The 25,378-nt window shown below is 42.4% G+C and overlaps 1 protein-coding gene across 2 annotated transcripts in view; it reads right to left on the bottom strand.

Moving 5' to 3' along the window:
* Window positions 1–333: 333 nt before the first annotated feature.
* MRAP2 (melanocortin 2 receptor accessory protein 2) overlaps window positions 334–25,378 on the bottom strand; it is a 33,837-nt gene continuing 8,792 nt past the window's right edge. Inside the window, exons 1-4 of one of the 2 annotated variants that reach the window (XM_012722093.1) lie at window positions 17,699–17,781; window positions 15,335–15,477; window positions 7,252–7,351; window positions 334–1,886 (exon numbers count right to left, since the gene is read on the bottom strand). In XM_012722093.1, the coding sequence (XP_012577547.1) occupies window positions 1,499–1,886; window positions 7,252–7,351; window positions 15,335–15,467 (621 nt within the window). In that variant the 5' untranslated portion in view covers window positions 15,468–15,477; window positions 17,699–17,781 and the 3' untranslated portion in view covers window positions 334–1,498. Of the gene's footprint in view, window positions 1,887–7,251; window positions 7,352–15,334; window positions 15,478–17,698; window positions 17,782–25,378 lie in introns of those variants that run through there. The other variant, XM_004673659.2, reaches the window with a different exon arrangement.

The following is a 25,378-nucleotide window of genomic DNA, read 5'->3' as shown; positions in this document are numbered from 1 at the left end:
GCTTTAAGTTTGAATAGCCAAAATTTAATAATTTGTTGAGTGAATGAGTATAACAATTCCTATTAGAAGTTAATAAACTCAGCATTCTTTTCTAATTTTGCTCTCCTGCAACATTTCAGACTTCATTCTACTATTTAGTGATAGTTTAACATGTCAAAAGACATTACTGGAAAGGAAATTCTTTGGTAGAATAATTCCTAAATAAAACTGATACATTACTCACACCAGTGGGACCCTGGAGATGATAGAGATTAGGAAAGAACTATACACCTGAAACTCTTAAAAGATGAAAAAATGGGAAGTAACATAACAAAGAACCAGAGAAAATTCTTGTGCGATCAAGTGCGTTTATTTTTTTAGCATAAGCGAGACAGGTGGTAGACAGGTGATGGACAAATTCACAATGAACATGTGAGATTTTCACCTAGAGACAGGCAGCTAGCCAGGCATGCGACCAACTGGATGAAACCAAGGAGCTTCTACACCAGTGTGCGCGTGTGACCCCCCCTCAGAAAGGAACTCTGGGCTGCTCCCACCCGTCCAGAAGATCCCTTGGTGGGGTATTTACTGTCCATTCACCACCTCAGCCTGAAGCCTCGCACCAGCCAGATGACCTTCATCTACCCTCTGTCAAGCAGTCAGCGTGGAAGCAGCTATTTCCTCATTCTACTGAACTGTGCCTATGGCACAGTTGTGTGACCAGACACAGATATGCAGACAGAGACTCACAGAGGGCATCTCCCTCACCCAGCTGACATCCTTCCCTCCATGCCTGGAAAAGAGGTGTTTCGGGATTATACCACCCACAGCGCAGCATTCCTTCATGGGGCAGGGGTTGAGGGGCTGGAAGCCTTCAGAAGAGCTATTTCAGTACAACCAACAGAACTGTGGCCATAGTGACTCTGAGGCAAGTCTTCTCATACTCCCATAGATACCCAAGCCCTGAGAAAAGTTGGAATCAGTTAAGGGGGGAGTGGAAGTTTCAGTCAGGGGGTTCCTACAAAGAGACAGAGACAGTGCCTCAGTTTACACTGTTTTACTTACATCCCTGCCTTGTTTGGACACTGAGTCATACACACAAAATATTAGCACTGGGATGGATAATCTAATCCAGACTCCTCACCCTGCAGTTGAAGATGTAGCAGCCCAAAGAGGTAAAGCCAGATGGGAAAGGCAGAGCATGGCAGTGGCAGGGTCAGACTGGAAGGTATGTACCAACCCGCTCAAGCACAGTGACACTAGTCCCAGCTAAGTCTCTCACCCATGTGGAAGAGGAGACAGACTTTTTTAGCCCCAAAAGAATCCCAAATGTGTTTAAAGGCATAAAAACTCAGCTTCATCAGCAGTCTTCTCTGGGACTATCTTCTTTGTCTTTTTGTCTACCTGTCCCTCTTTCTTTCTGTCTCTCACAACCACTCAGACACAATTGTAGAGAATGGAGATGTCTTGCTATATCAAGACAAAACCCACACTTTCATGTTTCTCACAAACTCGTCTCTCAGTCCAGGTCTTTGTGTGAGGACTGGGCAACTGGCTTATTTTCTAGAATAATAGGGGGTTCAGAAATCAGAAGATCATCTTCCCCAAAGGAGGAGTTCTGATCTGTGTTCACAAAGTTGGGGATGTCAAACTTCATGAGCCTGTTCAGCTCCTCTTCTGGCCTCCCACTGATGGCTTCCTGGAGGTGGACATGGCTGCTGAGGGCGGTGGTCTGATGACAAGCCTTGGCCCTGTCCATGTGTTCCACTTCAGTGATGTAGCAGTGAAAGAGAGACCGGGACTCCTCATTATCCTGGCGAGAAAACACCTTATCTGGGTCCAGGGGTCTTCCAAAGTCTGACACAAAGCTGTTCATTCGGAATCTCTTCTCTGAAGATTCTGCATTGCTGTAATGAAAAGGGAAATAAGAGCTTGCTTAGAGTCCAGCTCATTCAGCTGCAGAGTCCTGGATTGTAGCAGAGAGGGCAGGCCAGCATATTCCCCTTTAGCATCTATGGAGTGCAAGTCCCTGCACGGAGCAAGCAGAGACACCAGAAATGAGAGGCAAGGCATCTGGGCATGTACAGTGAGGCCCAAGGCAAAATCTCTAGAGGAGGGTACTGGAGAGACACTTCACTTTGATGTAACTTCATACTCTGCAGCACACACCAGTATTTCTCCAGGGGACTCTTAGGCATTTGCATTAGAATTCCCCATAATGCTTTAGAAAAGGCATATCCTGGAATCCCTGGTGGTAGGGCCCAGAAATCTGTGTTTTCACAGAACCCTCAAGGGTCACAACTCATGTTCAAGTTCAGAACCTGAGACTACAGTACTATTTTCCAGGGATAAGCATAATAGTGAAAATACTGTCACATCCACTTATTTCACTCGATGCTCCAAGCTAATCACGTCAGCCACTTAGGGCAAGAATGACTCACCCTTTGCACAGATACACACACTAAAGAAAGGCAGCATCCGGTTGCCACTGAAGTCACACACCAGTTATTGGCAGAAGTGGGAATTCACAACCCAGGTATCTATTCTTTTGGGTGTGGAACAAATTAGCAATTTCATGGGAATAAGTCAGAAAATGAATAAAAGAGCTCTCAGCAAGCCCCACAGAGCCTGAAAAGAACATGGGTAAACTGAATAACCCTATGTCCCATCTACTTTAACCATCATCCTTTGCAGATTTATATAAAGTTGCTCTCACTCAGGTGGTGATTTCTGCAAAACAAATGTCTGAACAGTTTTGAATTCAGAACAGAATCTCACAAAAGCAAGCCTGGAGTCAGAATTCAAAACCTGTGTAATCTCAGTCCTTTAGCTTCCTCCTCCTCTTCTGGATAGTGTTGATGACCAAATGCCTGCAGGGCAGGAAGAATGTGGACTCAGTTGGCAGGTCTGGGAAATCTGATTCCATCTCCTCAGTTCCAAATGATCAAGAATCAGGTGCAAGGAGTTAAAGCGCAGTACCATGAAGCTATCCACAGCCACAAGTTCAATCCCCAGCTCTGGAGCTGACCCGCCTGGCATCAGCCTCTCCTGTCTTGCCCGCTGCTCCCTTCAGCAATGTATTTCAGTCAATCCCCTCTCAGCAATAAGCCTGGTTAACCAATCTCACTGCCTACCGAGCAAATGTGATGTGAAGGTCTAGGATTTATATGTAAGTACAACATTCGCTAGGGCAGGTGTTGACATTTCAGAGAAAAATCACTTCAGAGAGTCTCTGACAATTTCTGCTTCAATGCAAATGTAACTGGTCTGTCTTTCAGGTAACTGATTTTCTTGCCCTAATCATCACTTCACTCAGGTTTTAAAAATGTCTGACTGCCAGAATGGGAGGATGGGAAGAGAGGGACCCAGAGTCCTCTCCTACCAGTGACCTTATGAACCCCACAAACCAGCTGTGTGACGTCACTTACCCTCCCCCCCAACGTGTTGTCTCTTTCTGGACCTTTGCTATGTTCTTTCTTCCATCTGAGAGGCCCCTTCACTTCTCTGTCCAAATCAAATATTTCCTTTACTGTTCCAACCCAAGTGCTCTCCCTGGAAAGTCTGAGCCCTCCCAAGGGAAGAAACACACCCCTTCTCGGAGCACCTGTGCTAGCTGACCTTCCATTACAGCACACATCCCTCCTGCCCCATGTCAGCTTCTCCAGGCACAGTCTTCTCTCTCCTGTGTGCACATGTGCTGTCTGCAGTCATCTCAGCAGCTCTGGAGGCGCCTACAGTCACCAGGCTCTGGGTAGGTGAGTGGGCGTGGCTGTCTGCAGCAGTCCTGGCTCCCAGTTCCCACGACACGCACCATCACCTGCAGTGTGTAGTGATGTGCTCTCTCCTCTGTGCCCTAAAGCACAGACCAGGACAGACAGACTCTTCCCCCTTACATCTCTAGAGAGAAAACACCTGGAATCTTGTGGGATGGTCCCCTAAAAGTTCTGCAGATTTATGTTGACCTTTTACAAATGAAGGGCCAGCTGCTGTGCTCAAAGCCTATGGCTGAGAGTCTCAGCCCAGGACCCCCACCCACGAAAAGCCATCTCCAGCTGTCGTCTCCAGTGAAACGTGTAAGCTTTTTAAAACGTGTAAGCTAAAGAAAGACCCCGAAGAGTAAAAGTGTTATGATGAACACCCAGGGAGAAGATGGTAATAACCCCTAACATGGTAATAACCCCTGCACTGAGAGCTCTCCTCATGCAACCAACCTTAGCAGAGGAACCAGCAAGCCCTCTGTCTGGTGGCAGAGACTTTTAGTTGCTTCAGTTATAACACTGACTTAGCGGGAAGATGTCTGTCTCTCTCGAGATGCTACTACCTTGCAGCTGCCTTCCGGGATGTCAGGACAAGCTGCAGCTGTGCACTCAGTGAATTCCGCCTATTTCCTGAGGAACTGAAATTAACTTCTGAACAAAGGTATACAAATTGAATGATGTACACGAGACAGCAAATTTTCTATCTGCTGATTGTCATGGGCCCTTCAGAATGGCAGGACATCCTCAGGGCGCCATTCAGAGCCCATGTATGGGCTCTACATACCGTGCCTAGGTCTTGCTCACGACAAAGAACTTGAGCACTGACATTTTCCTGCCATCCGTTTTTGGTTGCGCTATCCCATCCTTTAGTGAGCCATGGCCAGGCAAATTGCAACTCAAGGTAAAATGTAATTCCCATTTCTATAAGATCCCAAGCAACCTTGCACTCAGCCTAAATGAAGAACATGTGCTCCCGGACAGAGTGCACTTAGCTGAGACGGCACAAGAGGGTATCTGAGCTATCTGATGTCTGGAGTTTGATAATTTTTTTTAAGAACTCTAAAATATTCAACATAAAAATGTGATGCAAGCCTTTTTCATTATGTACTTTCTGGCAGATTTATGCCAATGTGGCTATCATGCTTTATCAAGGCAGCATGCAGAGTAAATGGTTCCCAAACCGCTGAGAAAGCAGGGGAAAATGACAGTTTCATCTTCATTGTCCATAAGGGATCCAGGTAGGAGACTTTCTGCCTCTCCCCTGCAACCCCCACACATAAGCAAATATGATGGGAAAAACTATCCCCATTAGAGCTGCTTCTTGGCCCTAAAAGCCTTTACGAAAGGCGGTGTCAGCTTTATCAAAGTCTCTCTCCCTTTGCAGTAGTCTCTGCTAGTGCTCACTAACACCTGGTTCTCTTTCCCACCTCGGAGTATCTTCCCCAGTTTGGGGAGTCGAGTAGGTGGGAGAGAAAGGGATGGTCTCTTCTCAGCCGAATGACAGCAGGCAGCTGAGACAGCTCCATCATTTCTTGTCCCTAGCACAGAATTTGGGAGACTGAGCAGTGGAAAGAAGGCTGCTGTGCGTGGAGAAGCTCCTGCCCACCTCTCGCCTACTCTTGGCAAACATACAGCTTCCACAGGAAGTAGCTCCCATGGTGGTGTATGTTTGTGGTGGAGTCTTGAAGGGCTTCTTATATATATTATACTGATGCATCATATACAAATAGCAACAGTGTTGCTTCTTCCTTTCCCAATTGGATGCCTATTATTTCCTTTTCTTGCTGCACCTTAACCTGTTGTGCCACCTGGACAACTGTTTGTTGGGGGATTTTTGATTACTGACTCAATCCCCTTGCTAGTCCTCTTTTTAGATTACTAGCCGTGTAATCTATTTAGATTGTTCTGTTTGTTCCTGATTCAGTCCTGATAGGTTATATATTTCCAGGAATTTAACCATAGTTGTCTAATTCAGTGGTGTAAAGTCATTAATAGTTTCTATATCTTTTGTATTTCTTTCTCACTTTATATATTGAGTCCTCTCTTTTTTTGGGGGGGCAGAGGGCAACAGGGTGAGTTTATTTAAAGGTTTGTCAACTTTCTTTTCAAAGAACCAGATCTTAATTTAGCGATCTTTGCTACTCTCTTTTTCATCTCCATTGCACTTATTTTCATGCTGACCTTTGTTACTTCCTCCCTTCTACTATGGATCTTGTTTTTCTTATTCTATTTCCTGGAGTTATAAAATTAGGTTCCTGTATGAGAGCATTCATGTTTCTTGGGATAGGCATTTATTACCATGAATGTCCCTCTTAGAAATGTTTTTGCTTATCCCATATAGCCTATAATTTTGTATTTCTACTTTTATATGTGTCAAGATATTTTTTAAATATCCCTTTTTTTTTGAAGAGTTGGAATAAAAATAATCCTTCCCAAACATTTTTCTGAGATTTTTGTTTTTCTATAAGCTATATATAAATGGATACTTTCTGATATTACTGAACATTCTTTAAGCACCCATGTAACTACTTCCTCCATAAGTCCAAGAATACCTGGAGGAAAACAGAGACAATAAGCACTTTGACACTGGCCTTAGAGGTGTCTCTGGGATCTCTACCCCAAAGCCAAGGGAAATAAAGGGAAAACTAATCAAATGGAGCTACGTCAAACTAGAAAGATGCTGCACAGCAAAAGAAACTATAATCAAAACATACATCATACTGAATAGAAGATGATATTTGCACATAGGGTTATTTTGACAAGGGGTTGATATCCAAAATACAAAAGCCCATAAAGCTCAATATGAAATAAGCAAATAAGCCAATTATAAAATGAACACCAGATATGAATAGACACTTCTCCAAAGAAGACATACAGATAGCACATGAAAAGATTTCCTTTGGCTCTTAATAAAACTTAAACATGTGAATGAACTAAATAAAACAAAAAGTTCAGACTATAAGACCAAACTAGTGGCTACAGAAAGGAAAACATAAGGAAGGTTTGTAAGTCAGATAAAAGGAATCAACTGTATGGTCACAGATGAAATTGAACTTTTGGTAAACAATGTGGTATATGTAGACACTGGTAATAATGCACCCCAAAACTTGTATAATGCAATGTCACTTACATAAAATTTTTTTTGTAGAAATTAGTTTTTATTCTACTTTGTTGCCTTTTTATTTTGTTTTGACTCAGTTGACCATGTAAACTCTTTTTGAATAAGGAGAAAATACATACTGATTAATAAATATTTCAATATAAAAATTTGGTCAAGGTCAGCATCAAAGCATGGAAAAGAACTAAGAAAGACAGGTTCAGAAGGGGTCACTTGAAAGGAAGTCCAGAAGAAGTGCTGGGAGGAAGCACAGCCCACAACACAGGCCCGTGGGACAGAACCCTCTGCTCTCGGCACCCCTGGATGGAGCAGTACTGGAGTCAACCGGCATTTCTATTTTCTGTTCCTTCACTTCCCATGGGGCTTGACAGACATTTAGGAAAGGTCCAAACTTACTCTTGGTGTGGGGCTCCTGTCTTGGTCAGCAAGGTCAGCACAAAAAACATGAAAATCACGAAGACTGCGAGACCAACCCAAAATCCAATCACAATGGAATCTGCAAGACAGTGCTGGGATTAGTACTCCAGGGCAGCTGAACACTTGAACATACATGGAATGTGACCATTTTCATACATGAAACTAGAGAGCAAATCAACTGTCTGATGACACATCTTGACCCTTCCGTCAACTCTAGACAGAATAGATGCAGGTGATATGGGTCAGGGCAGACTGTATCATATCTGGGCTTCTATCTCAGGTAATACTATGAGAACTCATCCCTTATGGGGTCTACATCCCAGTGAATGGAGCTTGGGATAGAATAGAGACCATGTAGGTCCCCTAGATTCCACTGAATTTAAAAATACGACAGTAGGAAATTTAAAATGAATTCTAATCCAAGCCAACCAAATTTTATATTTCCATTGATATACATGCTAGAATAAATCAGGTCCTCATTACTTTCTGAGGAAAACATACAAATGGTTTTTGGAGTACCCCTCATTTTCTATATTTTCCTATGCTTCACCTCTGTATGAACCTCCTTTATCACAGTTCGGAAAATATTGCTCTTTTATGAAAAACTCTTCAACAAAAATAGACTTGACCTTTTCTCATTCAGAAGAGATTCCATATGTAAAGAAAGCACTTTATATAATGACTGGCATCTAAGAAGAAGGCAATCCACATTTGCTGGCTATTGCTGATATTATTGTTATTATCATTTCCTCCCAAATTACCCTTACTTTAAAACCCATATTTCCAATTGGGCTAGGGAACATTGTGTCCCAGTGTTTAGCTTCAGTCCTAGCCACAACTACCTAACGCCTATGCTTTCACCTTTACTTGGCTGGAACAACTTTACCCAACCAGCTAATGGAGTCTATCACCTTTCACAGCCCATTCCTTAACCATCATCTTTACAACGCCTGAGCCAATAGCCCCAAATGATGTGCTCCCTTCTTTCTTTGAGCCCCAGGATAGCTTTAGCCTGTTATTCCTACATGGGTCCTTCACTGATCCCAGCTTGGGTAACAGTCATGAGTCTTTGGAGGGGCAGGAATGGGAGTGGATTTTCTACAGAAGCTGCTACATATCAAATCTAAGAAATGCAAGAGAGTTGCAGTATCAATTACTTTAAATTTACTGATTTATTCTAAGAAGTTAACATTTATGGGTATATAGCGAGGATACTTAACAATTTTTAACTATCAGACCTTATACATTAACTATGTTTAAGAACAAAGCATTAATCTAATTAATTTATGTACATGTAGCAATTTTCTAAAGTTAACAAATACACCTAGCAATTTACTCTGTATATGCTTTTTACATATACTATGGCTTAAAAGTGAACAACTGCTATTTGATCAGTACTCTGGATGAAAAATTAATGAATCTTTCCTGGGGTTGAGTGCTAAAGAAGTAGAAATGGTAGACTTTGCCTTGTAAGAAAGTGGAAGCCAGGCTTAAAATGCCATAAGGACAAATGCCAAAATTATATGTCACAAGCAAACTAACAGATAACGAAACCTATCAATTGTGGGGACAGACTGTGAAGCACCATCGTATAGATAAAGGAGAGTTCAGAAAATGCCTGCATAGCAAAAGCAAATAGTAGAATGGCACACGATGTTATATGTATGTGCTCAACTGGGAATTTAATTTAGTTGTGTTGCTTCATATTTTTCAAATCTGTTTATGAGAAGGGTTTTTCACACAGCTTTTACACTGCAAATGGTGTTTGGATCCCCATCAGCCCTACTGCCTAGCCCAGGGTGACAGAGGCACAGAAAAGGTGCCTTTATCACAGCTCCTTCAGGCTACACATGGGAGAGGGCTGCAGTCCTCAGTGGAGAAGCAGATGGGGTCGGGAAGGGTCATGGCTAGAACTTGATAACCCCTGTGATCCAACAGCATTTCCAAATATTTCCTTGGTAATGAGGCAACTACATTTCTCAACGCAATTCTTTAAATATGCTTGCTAATTCATGATACCCTTCAGATAGAATTCTGCTTTCTCAAATTACTCCTGCTAATTTCCTCTATCTCATCTTCTGCCGTGTGGTCTGATCCTGGGGCAATTAGCCTCACCTTTCAGATAAGAGATCTCCATCTCATTCCAGGAATATCCAAACTCTCTGGAAGTTTTATTTATATGCCAAGTTCCATGGGTACAGGCATTGTGATAAAAGGGTAAAAGCAGAATCCCTTGTCTTCCCCTAAGCTCCCTTTGCTGAGAAGAAGTCAAAATAGAGGTTTATCCTTCTTGCCATTTGTGGCAACATGGTCAGAGCTGGAAGGGATTATGCTAAGCAAAATAAGTCGGAAAAAGAATAAATACTGGGTTGTGTCACATATACATGGAAAACAGACAAACTTTAAAACCAACCCCTGAAAGCTGATGATAGAACTGAGGCATTTGGAGGTGGAAGAGGAGGGGAGAGAACAGGATGGGGATGGAGCCAGGAGACTGTGCTGCAGGACTACAGGGCTCGGTGCTGGTGCAATGGTGACTGCACCTGAGTGTCTGGAAAGGCCGCCTGATTCTTCTCTATTACGTTTTTCTTCATGTTTCATCACTAGGGCAGGAGTAGAGAAACTATGCCATCTCATTCTCTTTCCTTTCCATCTCTAAGGAATGAATTGTACTCTTTCCATCTCATAGTTGCATCTAAGACAATGGTTAATACTTATAAAAAGCGTTCAGGACACCCGAGCCAGCTCTGTCCTCATGCTACCTCTGGTCCTTACAATGTTTTGGGTCAGTTCCGTGCTATGAGTTTCTGGCAAGGAGACAACAGTGATGTTTCATTACGTGCCCCTGTGTACCCTAATGACGTGCCTTCTCCATGTCTTCACTAGCTCAAGCACTCTTACTTTGTTGGCCCAGTTTCTTGCCAACTCATCCATATATACATCTGGCATAATCTGCACGCTTCCTATGCAAACAGCATGGAAGGTGGCCACCACTGATGGCTCAGATAACAACACTCCTTCAGTTTCTCCTCAAGACAGCAGGCAGCATGGTCTTGCTAATACGTAGAGAGGCCATTCATTGACTCATAGACTTTTGCTTCTTTAGTCTCATGCAGTGTCTCTCTGCTAAGCCCTTCATAAGTCCATTTCTCTTCTTTCCTTCATAACAAAATTCTTGAGAGGCTTGTTGATTCATACTGTATTCATTTACTGTCCTCTCATTTTTTTCTTGAAACAACTCTATTAGCCTTTCACTCTCACCATGCCATCAAAACTACTTTTACAATCACTTTGTAAAGCCATGAGTCAAATTTTAGTCCTTGACCTACTTGGTCCCAGAGCAATATTTGGCACAGACCATTGTTTCGTGTTTGAAACGCTGATTTCCAGGAAACCACAATGGCCAACTTTCCCCCCTTATTATATGTTCAGTTCCAGTTCCTTTGTGGCTTTCTTCTCAACACCCTCAAACTTTAACTGCCAGTATGCCAAAGGGCTCAGCTCATGGACCTCTTCTGCTTTTTTTCATCTAAAATTATTTATCCTGCCTCTAGAGTTTAAATACCATTTATATGCTTATGGTTCTCAAATTTGTACCTTCACTGGATACTCTTCCTCCCATTTCCTTTTGGATGTCTAATAGGTCTCAGTTTAACAAGTCCTGAGCTCCTATAGTTCTCCCCATCTCAATGAGTGGCAATTTATCTTGAGCCAATTACTCAGATTGCAAATCATCAAATCACCTTTCCCTCTTCTCTTTCTCTTACACTCCATTGCCAACACATTTACAAATCCTAACAGATTTATCTTCTACAATATATCTAGAAAGTATGTAATTCTCAGCACTCCACTGTCCTCATCATGATATAAACCATCATTATTAGTTTCTGGACTATTACAATAATATCTAACTTGTAATCTCAACCCCTTCCTACCCCAGCTACAGAGTAGTTCTATTAAAACCTTAGCCAGATCCCACTCCTCTGTTCCAAACCTTTAAATTACACCTCAGAGAAAAAGGCAAAGTCCTCGGCATGATCTCTCTAAGGTGCCAACACCTTCCGCTCCATTACCTGACTTCACCCCCTGCTGTTGTGCTTCTCACCACTTGTCTGGTCTCTCACTAGCCTCTTTATTGTTTCTTGAAAAGAGCATTTCACTATTGTCATGGAGTGTCTTCTAGAAATACTCTTTCCCAAATGTCTTCTAGCTCCATTTCTCACTTCCTTCGAGTATCTTCTCAAATCTCTCCTCAGTAAGGTCTTCCACAGCAACTCTGTACCTTCACCTCCATATTCTACTGGCTTGTTTACTTACTTATTGTTTTGCTTTCCACTAGAATTTAAGCTCTTTATGAGGACCCACTTTTGTCTTTTCTGTGCATTGTTATATCCCCAGGGCATGAACCAGTGTTACACATGACAGGTGCACAATAAATATGTGAAGTAGAAAGGAAGGATGAACTTCCAGTCTGCTGGTAGCAAATGCATGACAGATAAGTACCAACTCCTGATGCATTGTTAGGCTTGATATCAAATTCAAAAATGAGGACAAAACATGAATTAACAATGACCATAAGACATTACTTCTCAGATGAACGACCCTCTGAAGGTTGGGATCATAATTTCAGCAGGTAGAAAAACTTAGTCTAACTAAAGATGTTGCTATTGCTGACAGGTCTGAGCCATTACATGTGAAACAAAGGAAGGCAGATGGCAAAGTTGTGCCTCTCCTAGTAAGCACTTCCCTTGATGTGTCTCAATTCTATTTCTTTGGACTGTACCTAACTGGCTTGGAATTTTTCTTGACAAAATGGGGAGACACACTTGAAGGTGCAGAATCACATAACTTAAAAACAGAAGACTATATCAGTGCGCACAGTGAAATATCTGATTTAGGCTTTTCATTTTCCTGTATGGCTGGGATTTGGGGTTTTGCTTTTTGTTCTTTTCTGTGTCTCATATGTTGTCAGGTTCCCAAAACTAAGGTTCTCTACTTCAATCAGTTTTCTTAGATCAGAACAGTAAAGACTCACTCACATTTTTACTATTGTGAATATTAAACTTACTTCTTATTAATGGTATAATCCATAAGGTAAGTATGTAATGTGTCACACTTCTACCTACATTGGAGGGGGGGGGGCGTTTCCCAGCTATGGTAATTTTAGAATGCAATAGACTGAAAAAGATTTTCAATTGTTCCTGGAAATAAAACATCCAAAATTACAGCAGCAAGCCTGTCTTTTCTTGATCTTAAACTGAGGAAAAGTGATAGGAATTAACTGACAAAAAAAACTTTTTTTTTTCATCCAGCTGTAGATGACAAAATAGGGAAATAGATGGCAATGTGCCCTGTCATTTTGATTTTCACTGAAATTCTTAAAAGTAAGTTCCTTTTCTAAAGACCACCCAAGGGAAAAAAAAAATAGCTTAAAGCATTAAAGTGAATTGAGGAGGACGAGCTCACCCCTTGACAGAAATGGTCTCCTACCAGATAATCAATGAGAACGCATTGGGGTCCCATGTACTTTTCTTATTGCCACAAAAAAAGACTACTGAGCAGACATCAATAAAGGAATGAGTGAAGGCATTTAACTGTTACTATCCACTTTGGAATAATGAAAGGTATGTGGCTCCTTTAATGATTTTTTTTAAGTTTTATTTTTATTCATGCAACAACTGGGGTGCTGGCCAGAGGTGTAGGAGGTGAGAGGATTCACCAGAGACAGAGTGGGGAGCAGAATGGGCAGATCCACTGAAATACACTGCTGAGAGGAGCAGCGGGCAATACAGGAGAGGTCGGCTGCACCATGTGGGTCACCTTTCTAACTGGCTAGGGATTGAATTTGTTGCTTGATAATGCTGTGTTTTTAACCCCTGTGCTACTAGGGAAGCCTTTTAATGATTTTTTTAATGAACAAAAACTGAATAACCTCAAGGTACTGAGTAATTCCAAAGCTGTTCTAGCCCTGATAGAAGAATAGCCGAGTATCATTGCCCGCCCCTCTGACTACCCAGCCTGACCTCCACTCAGCTGCCAGCAAGCAACGGCGTCAGCTCCCCTGGAACCAGTCAGGTATCTCAAGGTCCTTTCAGCAACAGGCAAAAGGGATAAAAGCTAAACTCAGTAATTAGCTAGAACAGGATGCTGACCAAGGTGAAGACGGGAGATTCCAGAGCTTCCTTCCTCCCATGGTCACACCAAATGCACAGCTTACACTGGCAGCGGCTCCCCTGGAGACACACAGGAGCTGAGTGATTCCTACATATGTAGCAATGGGGAGAGCGACTAGCAAAATAGGTAGGAAAGGCGGAGACACACTCATCTCACAAACCCCTGTCAGCACAGGGCCCCACAATCAGGAGAAAATCCCCAGGAGCATACCTTAAAGCCCCAATTTTGAAGACTCACATGAGAGAGTTGACCCCAAAACATCTAATTCTGAAAGTCGACAGAGCTTGTGTCTACAACAAAAGCATTTCTTAATGGGCTCAAAAGTCCTCACAGAAGCTACCTCCCAGGGCCCACTACAGAGGGAGCCAGCAAAACACCTTTCCATCTTACCCACAAAGAGGTTTCTCTACATATTTTAAGAGGTCACACTGAAGGAAATTCTAAAGGGTAATCTTCAATCACAACAAAGAAGGAACAATTGGGGAAGGACTGAAGGCATGCATATGGTGTGACCCTAAATGAGCAGTAACTCGGCAAAGCAAAGAAAGTGAGTGTGATGCCTGTAGATCTCTATATATGCACATATGCACAGACACAGTTATCACTATTCCATTTTTAAAAGGAAAGAAACCCTGCCATTGGAGGCAACATAGATATACTTAAAGGCATCATTCTAAGTGAAATAACTCAGGCAGAAAAGACAAATACTTTATGGTATTATGTATATCTGAAATCTAAAAAAAAAAACAGCCAAACTTATAGAGACAAAGAGCAGAAAAATGGTTGACAGGTTGGCAGGAATCGCATTGTGGGGGAGAGGGAAAACCAGAACATGATAAAAAGCTGTAAACTTACAAGAGTAGAACTTAAGTCTTCTCATCAAGCAAGGTAAAGATATTTTGTGAAGCACTGACTGCAAATCAACTCAGTGGGAAATCTTTCACAGTGCATTAATATATCAACTTCTCCCTTTGGAACATAACTGTAAATATATTACAATTGATAAGTCTATATCAATGAAGCTGGGGATTAAAAACAGAAAGTCTTCCTTGCAAGGGAGCAGCAAGTGGGTGTGAGAGCCCAAGAACACGAAGACAGGTCAGAGTGGCAAGAGTCTGGAACCACTGGAAGAGCAAAAGTACTGCCTTTGCCATAGTAGACGGCTTACTTCATCTCTCCTGTATTTCCTAACAGGTACCCTTCCTCTGGGTCCGATGAGAACATAAATTTTTCTAGTGCTGTGGATATTTACTCTAAAGCAATCAAACATCTCTGCAATGATTATGGGGTAACTACAACAGAATGTGGGAGTGGGTAGCAGGTCCTGCTTATATGTCAATTCTACTTAAAAAAAGAAAGATGTTTTGTGCCGACTCATCAGCATTCAACTAAGACCCGGCATGAACAGTAAATTCTCATAGATTGACACTTTTTGCTCTGTGCTGAATCTTAATCACTGCAGAAGCATGAAACAAACACCTTTCATGCCTGTAACAGAGTGAGGACGGACTGCAGTCTAGGCTTTGTCATTATAAACACACATATCATAAACAGCTCTCTCCAGCTCTGGGAAACCCTGGGCTACCATGTGCTACAAAAATAAAAGGGGTTCTTTAAATAATATTTCCAGATTCTACTTTTGGACATATTTTTGACAGTCCAAATGTTCACAGTTTGGGAGAACTGGAATTGTTAATGTTTGAAAATTGAAAATGGCATTGGTTCAGATTCTGCCATTTTAGCCTTTAAAGTTTTCTATCACTCAGAATCACCAAAGCCCTTAGATAATGTCACCCCTGGACAAGTTTGGGGGGGTGTTTTCTGGGCCTTTGGGGTTTGGAAAAAGGGTTCTGTAAAAGAATTGGGGGTGTGGTTATATGAGACTTACATTTATGAGCTTTCAGTCCTTCAAAGGAAACTGGTCCGATCTCATAATATTCATATTCCCAGGTGTAATCAGAATTAGGTGCAGGTTGCTGAGATGTTCTGTTCGAAAGTAGCCTCTGGGCAGACATCTCCATCCTGCACAAACTGAGAAAGACACACTCAGGGCAAGTTAATTCATCCACAATTACATGTCACTCTAAATGCTCCTGGCCACATTCAAGATCCAGCAGGAGAAAGTCTTCCAGTCTCTAACCACCATGTTAGATTGCACCACGTTGAAGACAGGCTGTCACTGAGGCCCAAGTCTCATACCAAGTGGTCATTTACTCTCTGCTAGAATGGAAGCTTTAACAATCAAACATTTTTATTTCAAACATAACCTACATCTAATTTATAACCTGCTTTCAATAACTAAGGAAGTCATGAATCTCTGAACTCACCATCAGTACCTGCACGAATATATAAAGAACCTCCAGAGAATAAACAAAATCAGTCTCAGAAGTGCTCTGTTGGGTACCTACCATGCAACAATAAAGACATGCAACCTAAGTCTAAGGAAATGGACTGGAGAAGAGAGAAATGGGAACCAAATGTTGCTTAATGGGAGAAGATTGATGGAAGTCAGATCTTTGGGCACTGCTTACTCCTGAAACATGTCCAGTTTCAGGATGTCTAAAGCATCTTTGTGTTGACTTCAGGTTAGAAATACTGAATTCTGAGAGCGATGGGGTTGCCCTGTGCAGCACAGATGCCAAAGTGACATGTCAGCAGAGCACCTGCTGTGGGTGACACTGTACATGGTAGGGGTAGCAGGAGGCATCTGAGACACAGACCAGGACCCCAGACCTTCCCTCATAAAGGGGAAAACAAGTCCAGCTGATAAATAACAGGAGATATGAATGAAATGCTAGCTGAAACCAAGACTCACTAAGTCACTGCCATCAGGTCCCACTAAGGTCTTTATGAAATCCCCCTGCTCTCAGCTCACCACAGGTCCCATCACCCAAGGTCATCTGTACAGCACAACCCCAAGGGAAGCTGAGGCACAATCACCACCTCCCCTGTGCCCTACAGTATAGTCTTTTACCTTCCTCTCTTCCTTTTCACTTCATCTCCAGTCTTAAACCCCACAAAGCAGACGCCATCCCTTCAATATCATATTGTTCAAAGGATGGGGTGCTCTGTTTCAGAGACCATGTCATCACCAGGACGGGAGGGTGCCTCTGAGTGCCCAGCCAGGTGAGTCATTTTTCCAGGGTAGAAGAACATGTGGCAATTTTCATTTGGAAAAGAAAGTTACACCCATTTCCAAAAAAGCTGACCTTTACGTATTCAGCAACCTTTCAAACACCAGCACATAAATAAAACCATTACCATCATCTTTGGCCTCCCTAGTATTTGAACAAGAAGCTATTTCCCTCTACAATAAAATAAATTTCCTCAGGAAATGAAAATTAACAACCCAAACCTCAGAAGAACTACCCTCACTTATGAGCTCTTTCTGCAGTAGTATGTGTGGAGGGAGAAGATCTGCAGTCGTAGGTTTCAGAGATAAAGAGAGATTAGGATAAACATAATTTTTATTTTTTAAAGAGATTTATTTATTTATGCATACAGAACTGGGGTACAAGCCAGAGGCTCAGGGGTGGTGAGAGGATTCACCAGAGACAGAGTAGGGAGCAGAACAGGCAGATGGACAAAGTACACGGCTGAAGGGAGCAGCGGGCGGGTCAGGAGAGGTCTACCACGCCATGTGGTCACCTCCGGGGCAAGTGGGAATCGAACTCATGCGGAAGTGGCTTGAGCTTCTCAGTGCTGTGCTTTAACCCACTGTGCCACCCAGGAGGGCCCCACAATTCCCATTTTTAAGGAGAAAAAAGTCATCCCACCCAGGAAAAGGCAGCAGGCTTGAACAGGGCTCAGTCTGCCTCTTTGTCTGCCTCCATTTGCTGTGTTGCTAAGCAAGACACTTCACTTCTCCCAGCCACGCCTTCACCTATAAATCTGACCAACCTGATGCCCCAACTTGTGCTGTGTTTGGGAAATGGTCCGGCTATCCCATCATCACCCACTCAGTCCACTTTTTAGCTTTCTGTTTTTTCTGCTTCTTCTCTTACTAACCATTTCTTGCCATTAATTCAATCCTTTCTTCACAAATCATGACATTGTTAAAAAGACAAACGCCCCTGGTCACTCCCTTGCTAAAGACTTTTAGTGCCTTCCCATTACTCTCTGGGCTAAGTCTGACATCCTACTATGTCCTGCCAGGTCAGGATTGGGCCCTTCTGTCTCCTCTTGACCTGCCTGAGCCCCATCAAGCTGTGCTCGTGCTGACCGCAGTTCCTCGGGTACTTCGTGCTGTTACCTGCACACACACTGTCCCTCCAGGAGCCACGACCCTTCACTCCCATCCTTCCCTGCACATGCTCTTCATGGACCTCAGGAGTGGGCCAACCCAGGCCACTCCCCATTTCTGTACAGACTGCAAATAAAAAATGTTTACATGTTTAATTGTTGAAAAAATAAGAACAGTAATATTTTGTGATATGACAAAATTACATAAAATTTAAATATCAATGTCAATAAACAAGTGCATTAGAAGTCTGCCACCCTTGCTTTGTATTTTAAAAGTCTTCCCTGGCATTCCAGCAGCAGAACTGAGTATTTGTGATAGAGTGTGACCCACCCCCCCAAACCTAAAAAAGTTACTTTCTGGTATTTTATAGAAAACATTTGCCAATTTTTCCCTCTGAAGTCAAGAAAATTATGATCTGAGCTTCAGTTTCCTTTCAAGAAAAAGGTGAACACTCCCAAATTTGCTAGAAAGGTTGCATGTGACATTGCATGGAATGTGTCACTACGACTCAGGTCAAGGTCAATACAATGTAGCCAGCAGACGCCAAACTGTCATCGTGAGCTGCGAAATGCTAGTCTAGGATAGAGAAACCTTGGTTTGTTCTTCTGACAGCACCGGCTCTGCTGACAACCACATCCTATTAGATTCAGCACAAGTATTCTAGGAAAAAAATAAATAAATAAAATTATGATAAAAAATAACAAAGGCATTCATTTAGATGATGGAACAGTTACAGTGAAAAATATGTACATGTTGGGATTCATTCCCTTCCATCAACTCAGAAATAAAGCAATAACCTCTACTTTTTTAAGGAAAATAAGATGAAGTCTGGTTTGATCATTTCATTTTTGTAATTAGTACAATAAACAAAGCAGAAGGGGGACACCAGGCTTCATCCATGCGTCAAAATTGGTAACAGAAAAAGAGCAAAAGTCCCATAAAATCACACAGACAATAAAGGTGGGAAAATGTGCTCCATCCCTTCTACACAGCACCCCTCAGGGCCATGGTGCTCTCCACACCAGGCCCACGGGTGCCCCCCAATTAACTGCTCAGGCCCAGAGGCACAGCAGGGTGTGGAAGGATTTCTACATCCACTGACCTAGAGAAACTACTTTTTCATTTCTTCTTTTTTTCTCCTTCACACCACTCCTATTCATCTAAATGAAACTTCTAGGGATGGATAGAAAACAAGTGGTTATGAAAGTTGAAATGCAAATTTCCTGGAAGTGAGAAGGGCTTCCTTGAATAGAGAAGTAGAGCCCCGACAAACACCTGCAGAGACTGACAGACAGGGTCAGCCCGCCAGAGGCACTGGAAGGACAATGAATAAGGGGCACCTTCTCCTTAAGCACCAACTTCTGCATGGCCTTCAGTTAAAAGGAGGGCTTCTGGCCCTCCCTGGTGGCGCAGCGGGTTAAAGCACAGCACTAAGAAGCTGAAGCCACTTCAGCATGAGTTTGATCCCCACCCCGGAGGTGACTCACATTGCGTGGCAGACCTCTCCTGACCTACTCACTGCTCCCCTCAGCAGTGTACTTCGTCCGTTTGTCTGTTCTTCTCCCCACTCTGTCTCTGGTGAATCCTCTCACCCTCTGCATCTCTGGCCTGTACCCCAGTTCCATACAAATAAATAAATAAATCTTTTAAAAAAAAAAAAAAAGGGGGGCTCTTTGTTCCGGGGCTATTTCCTCTCCTATCTCGCATCCCCAAGGTAGGTTTGGAGGGTAGAATGTCCGATGTGTCCCTTAAAGCAGTCACCTAACACCTTTGAAAAAGGTCACAGGGAAGTGATTTTCATTCTAGTCTCGAATGAATCAACTTGGGCCATCAAATGCACAAGGACAAGCAGCAGATAGAGGGCTGTAGTGAGGCATTTTGTAGAACATCACTAGCTCGGCCCAGGTTGCCTAAGAGCTTTGCTAAATGGGCTGGCACCATGAAAAATGAATGTGTGCTAGCGCGTGCACACACACACACACACACACACACCCAGCAGAGACACTCCAAGAAGCTGCCAATGACACAGATTCTAAGACCTACACTGACCAGCTTGCACAGAGAAAGATCTAATGACCCATTCAGATTTGGAGTTTCAGAGCAGACTTTCTCCAGAAATTTCACTTTGGCATGTGGATTATTTGAAGCTAAGGTCAATCAAACTTCTGTAGACTCATGAGAAGTTTGACCAATCCCTTAAATATCTAGAACAGTGAAAAGTAAATTGCCAAGAATTAAGACTTTCACACAAAATGTTTCTATCAGAGAAACCTATCAATATGGCAAAGCAATCACGATTACAGAGCATCTGGTCTTTACCATGAGACCCCTGTCCCCATCTGTGAAACCCCAGACCCCCTTTCCCTTAAAGTAATATCTTCATATTATGCTTTAGGAAGGCTATGGTTTTAGTATCTACATCTATATAGATTTGCTATGTGTAATTAAATTTATTCTTTTCTTCTATTATTCTGTCTAATGTTAATATAACTGCTGGACTAAAATTTAGAGAAGAAACCAAAGGGATGAGTGGGATTTACCTGTCTTCCCCCAAGAAATCTGAGATTAAAATTCCCAATTGCAGTCATTCTATCTCTTTTTTCTTCAATTCCTAACCTCTAAAAGTGAGCATGCCACCCAGGATGCCAATATCTGTTCTGAACTCGAGCCAGTAAGTCTCACACCCATCACCTCACTCTCTCCCAGCAAAGCATTTGTGATAGATGCAAAGCCAAAGTCTAGCAGGTCATGCTCCAGAGGCTGCGGAGCCCAGGTCAGAACTTGGAATTATAGTCTTCCAAGCTTTAGTCCCGCATTGTACAGAGGCACAACCAGGCACCTTAGTTAGAGATGCCTACAGAGGCACTTTACCTGCATTTAGGTGGGTAGAATCACACAGATCAAATGAAGGTCCACAGGATGCAGAGTCAAAGCTCATGGTCACGCCAGCACCTGCTGGACACTCCTAAAGCACTTCCTGATGTCAACGTCTCAGCCAGCAGCCAAGCCTGACTGTCTGAAGTCAGTGAGCACATGCTTCTCCCAGGGCAGTGCATAGAAAGCACTCTTGAGTTTCCCAGTTTACTTCTTTTTCATTGATTCCATATGAGCCACCAGCTCCTACCTGCACGCGTCACTCTAGTTCTAGTTTCCAGTTCTTTCTCTGCGAATTCTTCTTTTGGCTCAACAACTTTTTTCCTGAGGTGAGGAGTTTTACTTCCTCCAATCAAGTAGGTTATACTTCAGGGACTTTAGCACCTTGTACTTATCCTTATCCTCATGACTATTATCTTGTCGCTTGTGTGCACATCTTACCTGTGAAGTCTGATACTCTGGCATTCCATCAGCCTAGAAGACAATGAGCACGTGTATGCATGTGCTCACACTCACACTCACACACTCATCCTCTTTTCTCTAATGGACACATTTGCTAAATTTCCCTCTACTGTCAAGTTATATGCCATTCCCTGTTATCTCCTAGAACTACCCTGCAGCCTGAAAAACCATGGCAAGTGACAACAGACAGAAAAATTCTGGATGCATCGTCTTCCTGCCTCTTTCCATTCATCCTGTGCTCAGCAGTCCCTTGTTTTCAGGAGCAAAATGTGGAACAAAAGTGGGACAAAACATGGAGCAAAAAGTGTTTCTAAGTCAGAAGACTTCCTCCGTTTTAAAATCAACAAAGTAATGCCAAAGGAAGAACAGTTTTTATAATCAGAAACAAGTCTTAATATTTGGTGCACATAGATATTCAACACCTGAATCAGAGAAACACTTAATGAACAAGTGGGCATCCTTTCTCTCCCAGCAGGTGCCTCAAAGAGGAAAGAAGTTTGGATTTCTTAAACCACCTCCTCCAGATAAATCCTGGGCATCCACATATTAGTAAAAAGACTAGGAAGTAATTTTAAGTTAACATTTCCTGGCTCTGTGATATTTCTTGGTTTAGCACAGCAAATGCTTCTTGTGAGAATAACTAGGTGCTGGGAAACAATGACTGTCCTTGGGCCTACTGGAGATATCCTTCCAAATGATACCAGGTAGTTGCAATGTGCTGTCATCTGAGCTATGAAAGGACTGTCGGGATCAGGCCTCTGGGGACATTCTTATTCCTCTGGCCTCTTTTCCATAAATACAAGACAGGGATATCCTGTGCTTTTATTCCACAGTCAAGCAAGACCTCTCTTACAGCAGACAAGCAACAAATACTTGTTGAATTAGGTTCTCAGGACACTGAGAAACTAGAAGATTGTCTTCCTTCACTCATTTGCTCAACCCTGAACCTGACAGCAGAGTTCTCCCATTCTTACAGAGACCTCAGTTGGGCTTTAAGAACACCATGTTCCTATAAGGAAAAACACTCCAGAAAGAAGATGGAAAGGATTTACTAAGAAGAATGAGGCATGTCTATGAGATATGTGTGGGATAGCGGGCACACCGACATAAAAAACCACATTATGGTCCTTAGCGCTGTAGATTTTGGAGGCTGGGGCCTCCCTGGTGGTGCAATGTGTTAAAGTGCAGCACTATGAAGCTCTCCACAGCCACTACAGCATGAATTCAACCCCCAGCCAGGGAGCTGAACCACATGACCTTCAGACTTTTCCTAACCTGCCCACTGCTCCTCTCAGCAGTGTATTTTGGTAAAGTCCCCCACCCCACCCCATTCTGTTCTCTACTCTGTCTCTGGTGAATCCTCTCACCCCCCACACCTCTGGCCTGTACTCCAGTTCTTGTATGCATAACTACATCTTTTAAAAAAAATAGCTTTAGGAAGCTGGGTTTTCAGTCCTTCAGGGGTGATAAAGCTGTCATGAATTCAGGCCTACCAAGTATGGAAAAGTGACTTATAACCAGACCAACAATTTGTTAAATTAGAATAAGGAATGGCCGAACAGACTAGGTCACATTTTGTACATGAACAAAACCAAAGTCAGAAGATTAACCGATTCATGTGGAATCAGGGTGAAGGAATTAAGCAATGATAGAAAATGTAACTATGCAGCATAATGTATATATACACATATATATAATAAAAATAAACTATAAATAAATACGATAAAATATCTACTGTGCTATGCATGTATCAAGATGCTATGTGACTGGTCTTAAATCTCAGCATGGCTGTCCTGCAGCAGCCACAAAGTCAGGCCACTCCTCTGATGGGGTTGAGCTCCCCACGAAGAAATGTTATTAAATTCCACCTCTTGGCCCTCCCTGGTGGTGCAGCGGGTTAAAGCACTGCACTGAGAAGCTAAAGCCACTTCCACATGAGTTCGATTTCTGCCTGCCCCGGAGGTGACCACATGGCGTGGCAGACCTCTCCTGACCTGCCCGCTGCTCCCCTCAGCAGTGTACTTCGTAGATCTGCCTGTTCTGCTCCCCACTCTGTCTCTGGTGAAGCCTCTCACCGCCCCTGAGCCTCTGGCCTGTACCCCAGTTCTGTATGTACAAATAAATAAATCATTAAAAAAAAATTCCGCCTCTTTTGGATCTTGTTTTCAAAAAATGTAGGCTGAATTTCAAAAAATGTAGATATGTTGCATACACCAGTAGACAAATCAACTAATATTATTATTTAGATTTTTTGACATTTATTTTTCTATCATGGCATTAGTTTTTTTGCTCTATTCCAGAGCTTTCAGCAAAAATATGCCTAAAAGAATTAGACTCAAGTCAAAGAAGTAATAATCAAAAGCAGTGCTTCAAAATGAGATACCACTTCACACCCAGTAGAATGATGAGTATGTAAAAATGAAAAACCAAAAAAGAAAACAAAAAGTATTGACAAAGACATCAAGAAATTGGACTCTCGTATAATGCTGTTGAACATGCAAAATGGCACAGCCTTCATGAAAAAGAATGTAGCCATTTCCTTAAAAATCTAAACATAGAATTACCTTATGATTCAACAATTCCACTTCTGGATATATAATCAAAACAACTGGAAGGAGGGACTCAGATATTTATAGATAAAAGTTCATAGCAGAATTAGTCACAAAAGGTGGAAGTAAAGCAAAAGTACGTTAGCAGATGAATGGATAAACACTATATGCAAATACCTTACAATGATGCCTATTCAGACTTAAAAAAGAAATTTTCACATGCTACAGCATGGATAAAACTTACACCAAGTGGAGCCAGCCAGACACCAAAGGAAAAATACTGCATGATTCCACTTAAATGAGTTAGCTCATCTACTCAACCTTATAGAAACAGAAAGTAGAATGTGGGCTCTTAAGACTAGGGGACTCATCTTGGACGATTTTACAACAATGCGAATTTAATGTTAAAGAATTGCACACTCACAAACAGTAAATTTCATGTTTTGCGTATCGTACCACAGGAAAAAAAGAGCTCTGCATATTTTAAATCATAAAAGGAACATCCCTCTCCCCCCACCCCACCCCCGCCAAAAAAAAAATGTACTTGGGTAACTTAAAATAAAAGATAAACTAAAGATGGAAAAATGGCACTAAAGTCTCCAAGCATCCTCCCGTGGGGGGGAACTGTCTTTCTATGGCAACCTTCCAGAAACCGGCTTTGCTCTTTCCAGAGCCCTGAGGCAATTCTATTCTACATCACATTAAAAGGAATACTCTGTTCAGACTGAGCACTTCCCTTCTCCATGCCCTGAACGCTGGGAGGGCATCTGCACTGTCCCAGTCTGGTCCTCTCCCGCTATAAGTCCTAGAAATACACCGACTGTTCAGAACACTCCTTTTGAGAGGTTCCACCTGTGTTATCCAGGCTATCAGTCCACGCATTTCCATAGACGTCCATCACAAGTGACAAAACTTCCAGGCCCTTCTCATGGATGACATTTCAATCGGTTGCTTCCCAATGACAAAAAGGAAGCAGTTTAATCTCATGAAGTAAGTCCCAAACTACATGGAATGTTTTCTGGAGACCAGCTTGATTTCATGGATCTGAAATCGGGTTGCTTATATTTTTATCTTGCTGAGTAAAGAAAATATTTCATAACACCATCATTAATGATGATCATCTCCTAGAAAAAAAATCACCTTAAGCACTATTCAAGTAGGGATGATAAAACTCCACAATAAAGGCAATCTTCTGCAAGAAAGGGAGTTGGAAGTCCAGCTTCAATATTTTCACAGCAGCAGATACTACCTGTGGGTCTGCACTACATTGCTTCTGTCCACCGCATTCAAATACCTGAGTGGCTTAAATATTCATTCTGAGAGCAAAAGAAAATTGCATCCCAGGGTCCCCTCTGGTGGCACGATGGGTTAAAGCACATCACTATGAAGCCAGCCACAGCAGCTTCAGCACAAGTTTGATTCCGGCCAGGGAAGTGACCCTGGCCCAGCAGACCTCTCCTGACCCGCCCACTGCTCCCCTCAGCAGTGTACTTCATCAACCTGCCTATTCTGCTCCCCACTCTGTCTCTGGTGAATCCTCTCACTGCCCCTGCACCTCTGGCCTGTACTCCAGTTCTGTATGTATAAATAAATAAATCTAAAAAAAAAAAAAACAACTGGTAATACAAATCACTTTTTGTAAAAACTAGGCTTGGACTTAAAATATTTACGTTACTCTTAGAAATTGGCTAGTTGAATTCTAGTTGACAGAATGGGGAGGAAAGATTTCTGAATAAACTGCTTGGCAGTTTTTCAACTATGAGGGTAGTTGAACAGATAATATTGTTAATTTTTGCCATTCTTA

Source organism: Condylura cristata, unplaced genomic scaffold (assembly GCF_000260355.1).
Source record: "Condylura cristata isolate star-nosed mole 26May11 unplaced genomic scaffold, ConCri1.0 scaffold00001, whole genome shotgun sequence".
Taxonomy (NCBI): domain Eukaryota; kingdom Metazoa; phylum Chordata; class Mammalia; order Eulipotyphla; family Talpidae; genus Condylura; species Condylura cristata.
Note: the sequence above shows the minus strand (reverse complement) of the source record. Positions and strands in the feature narration are given on the sequence as shown.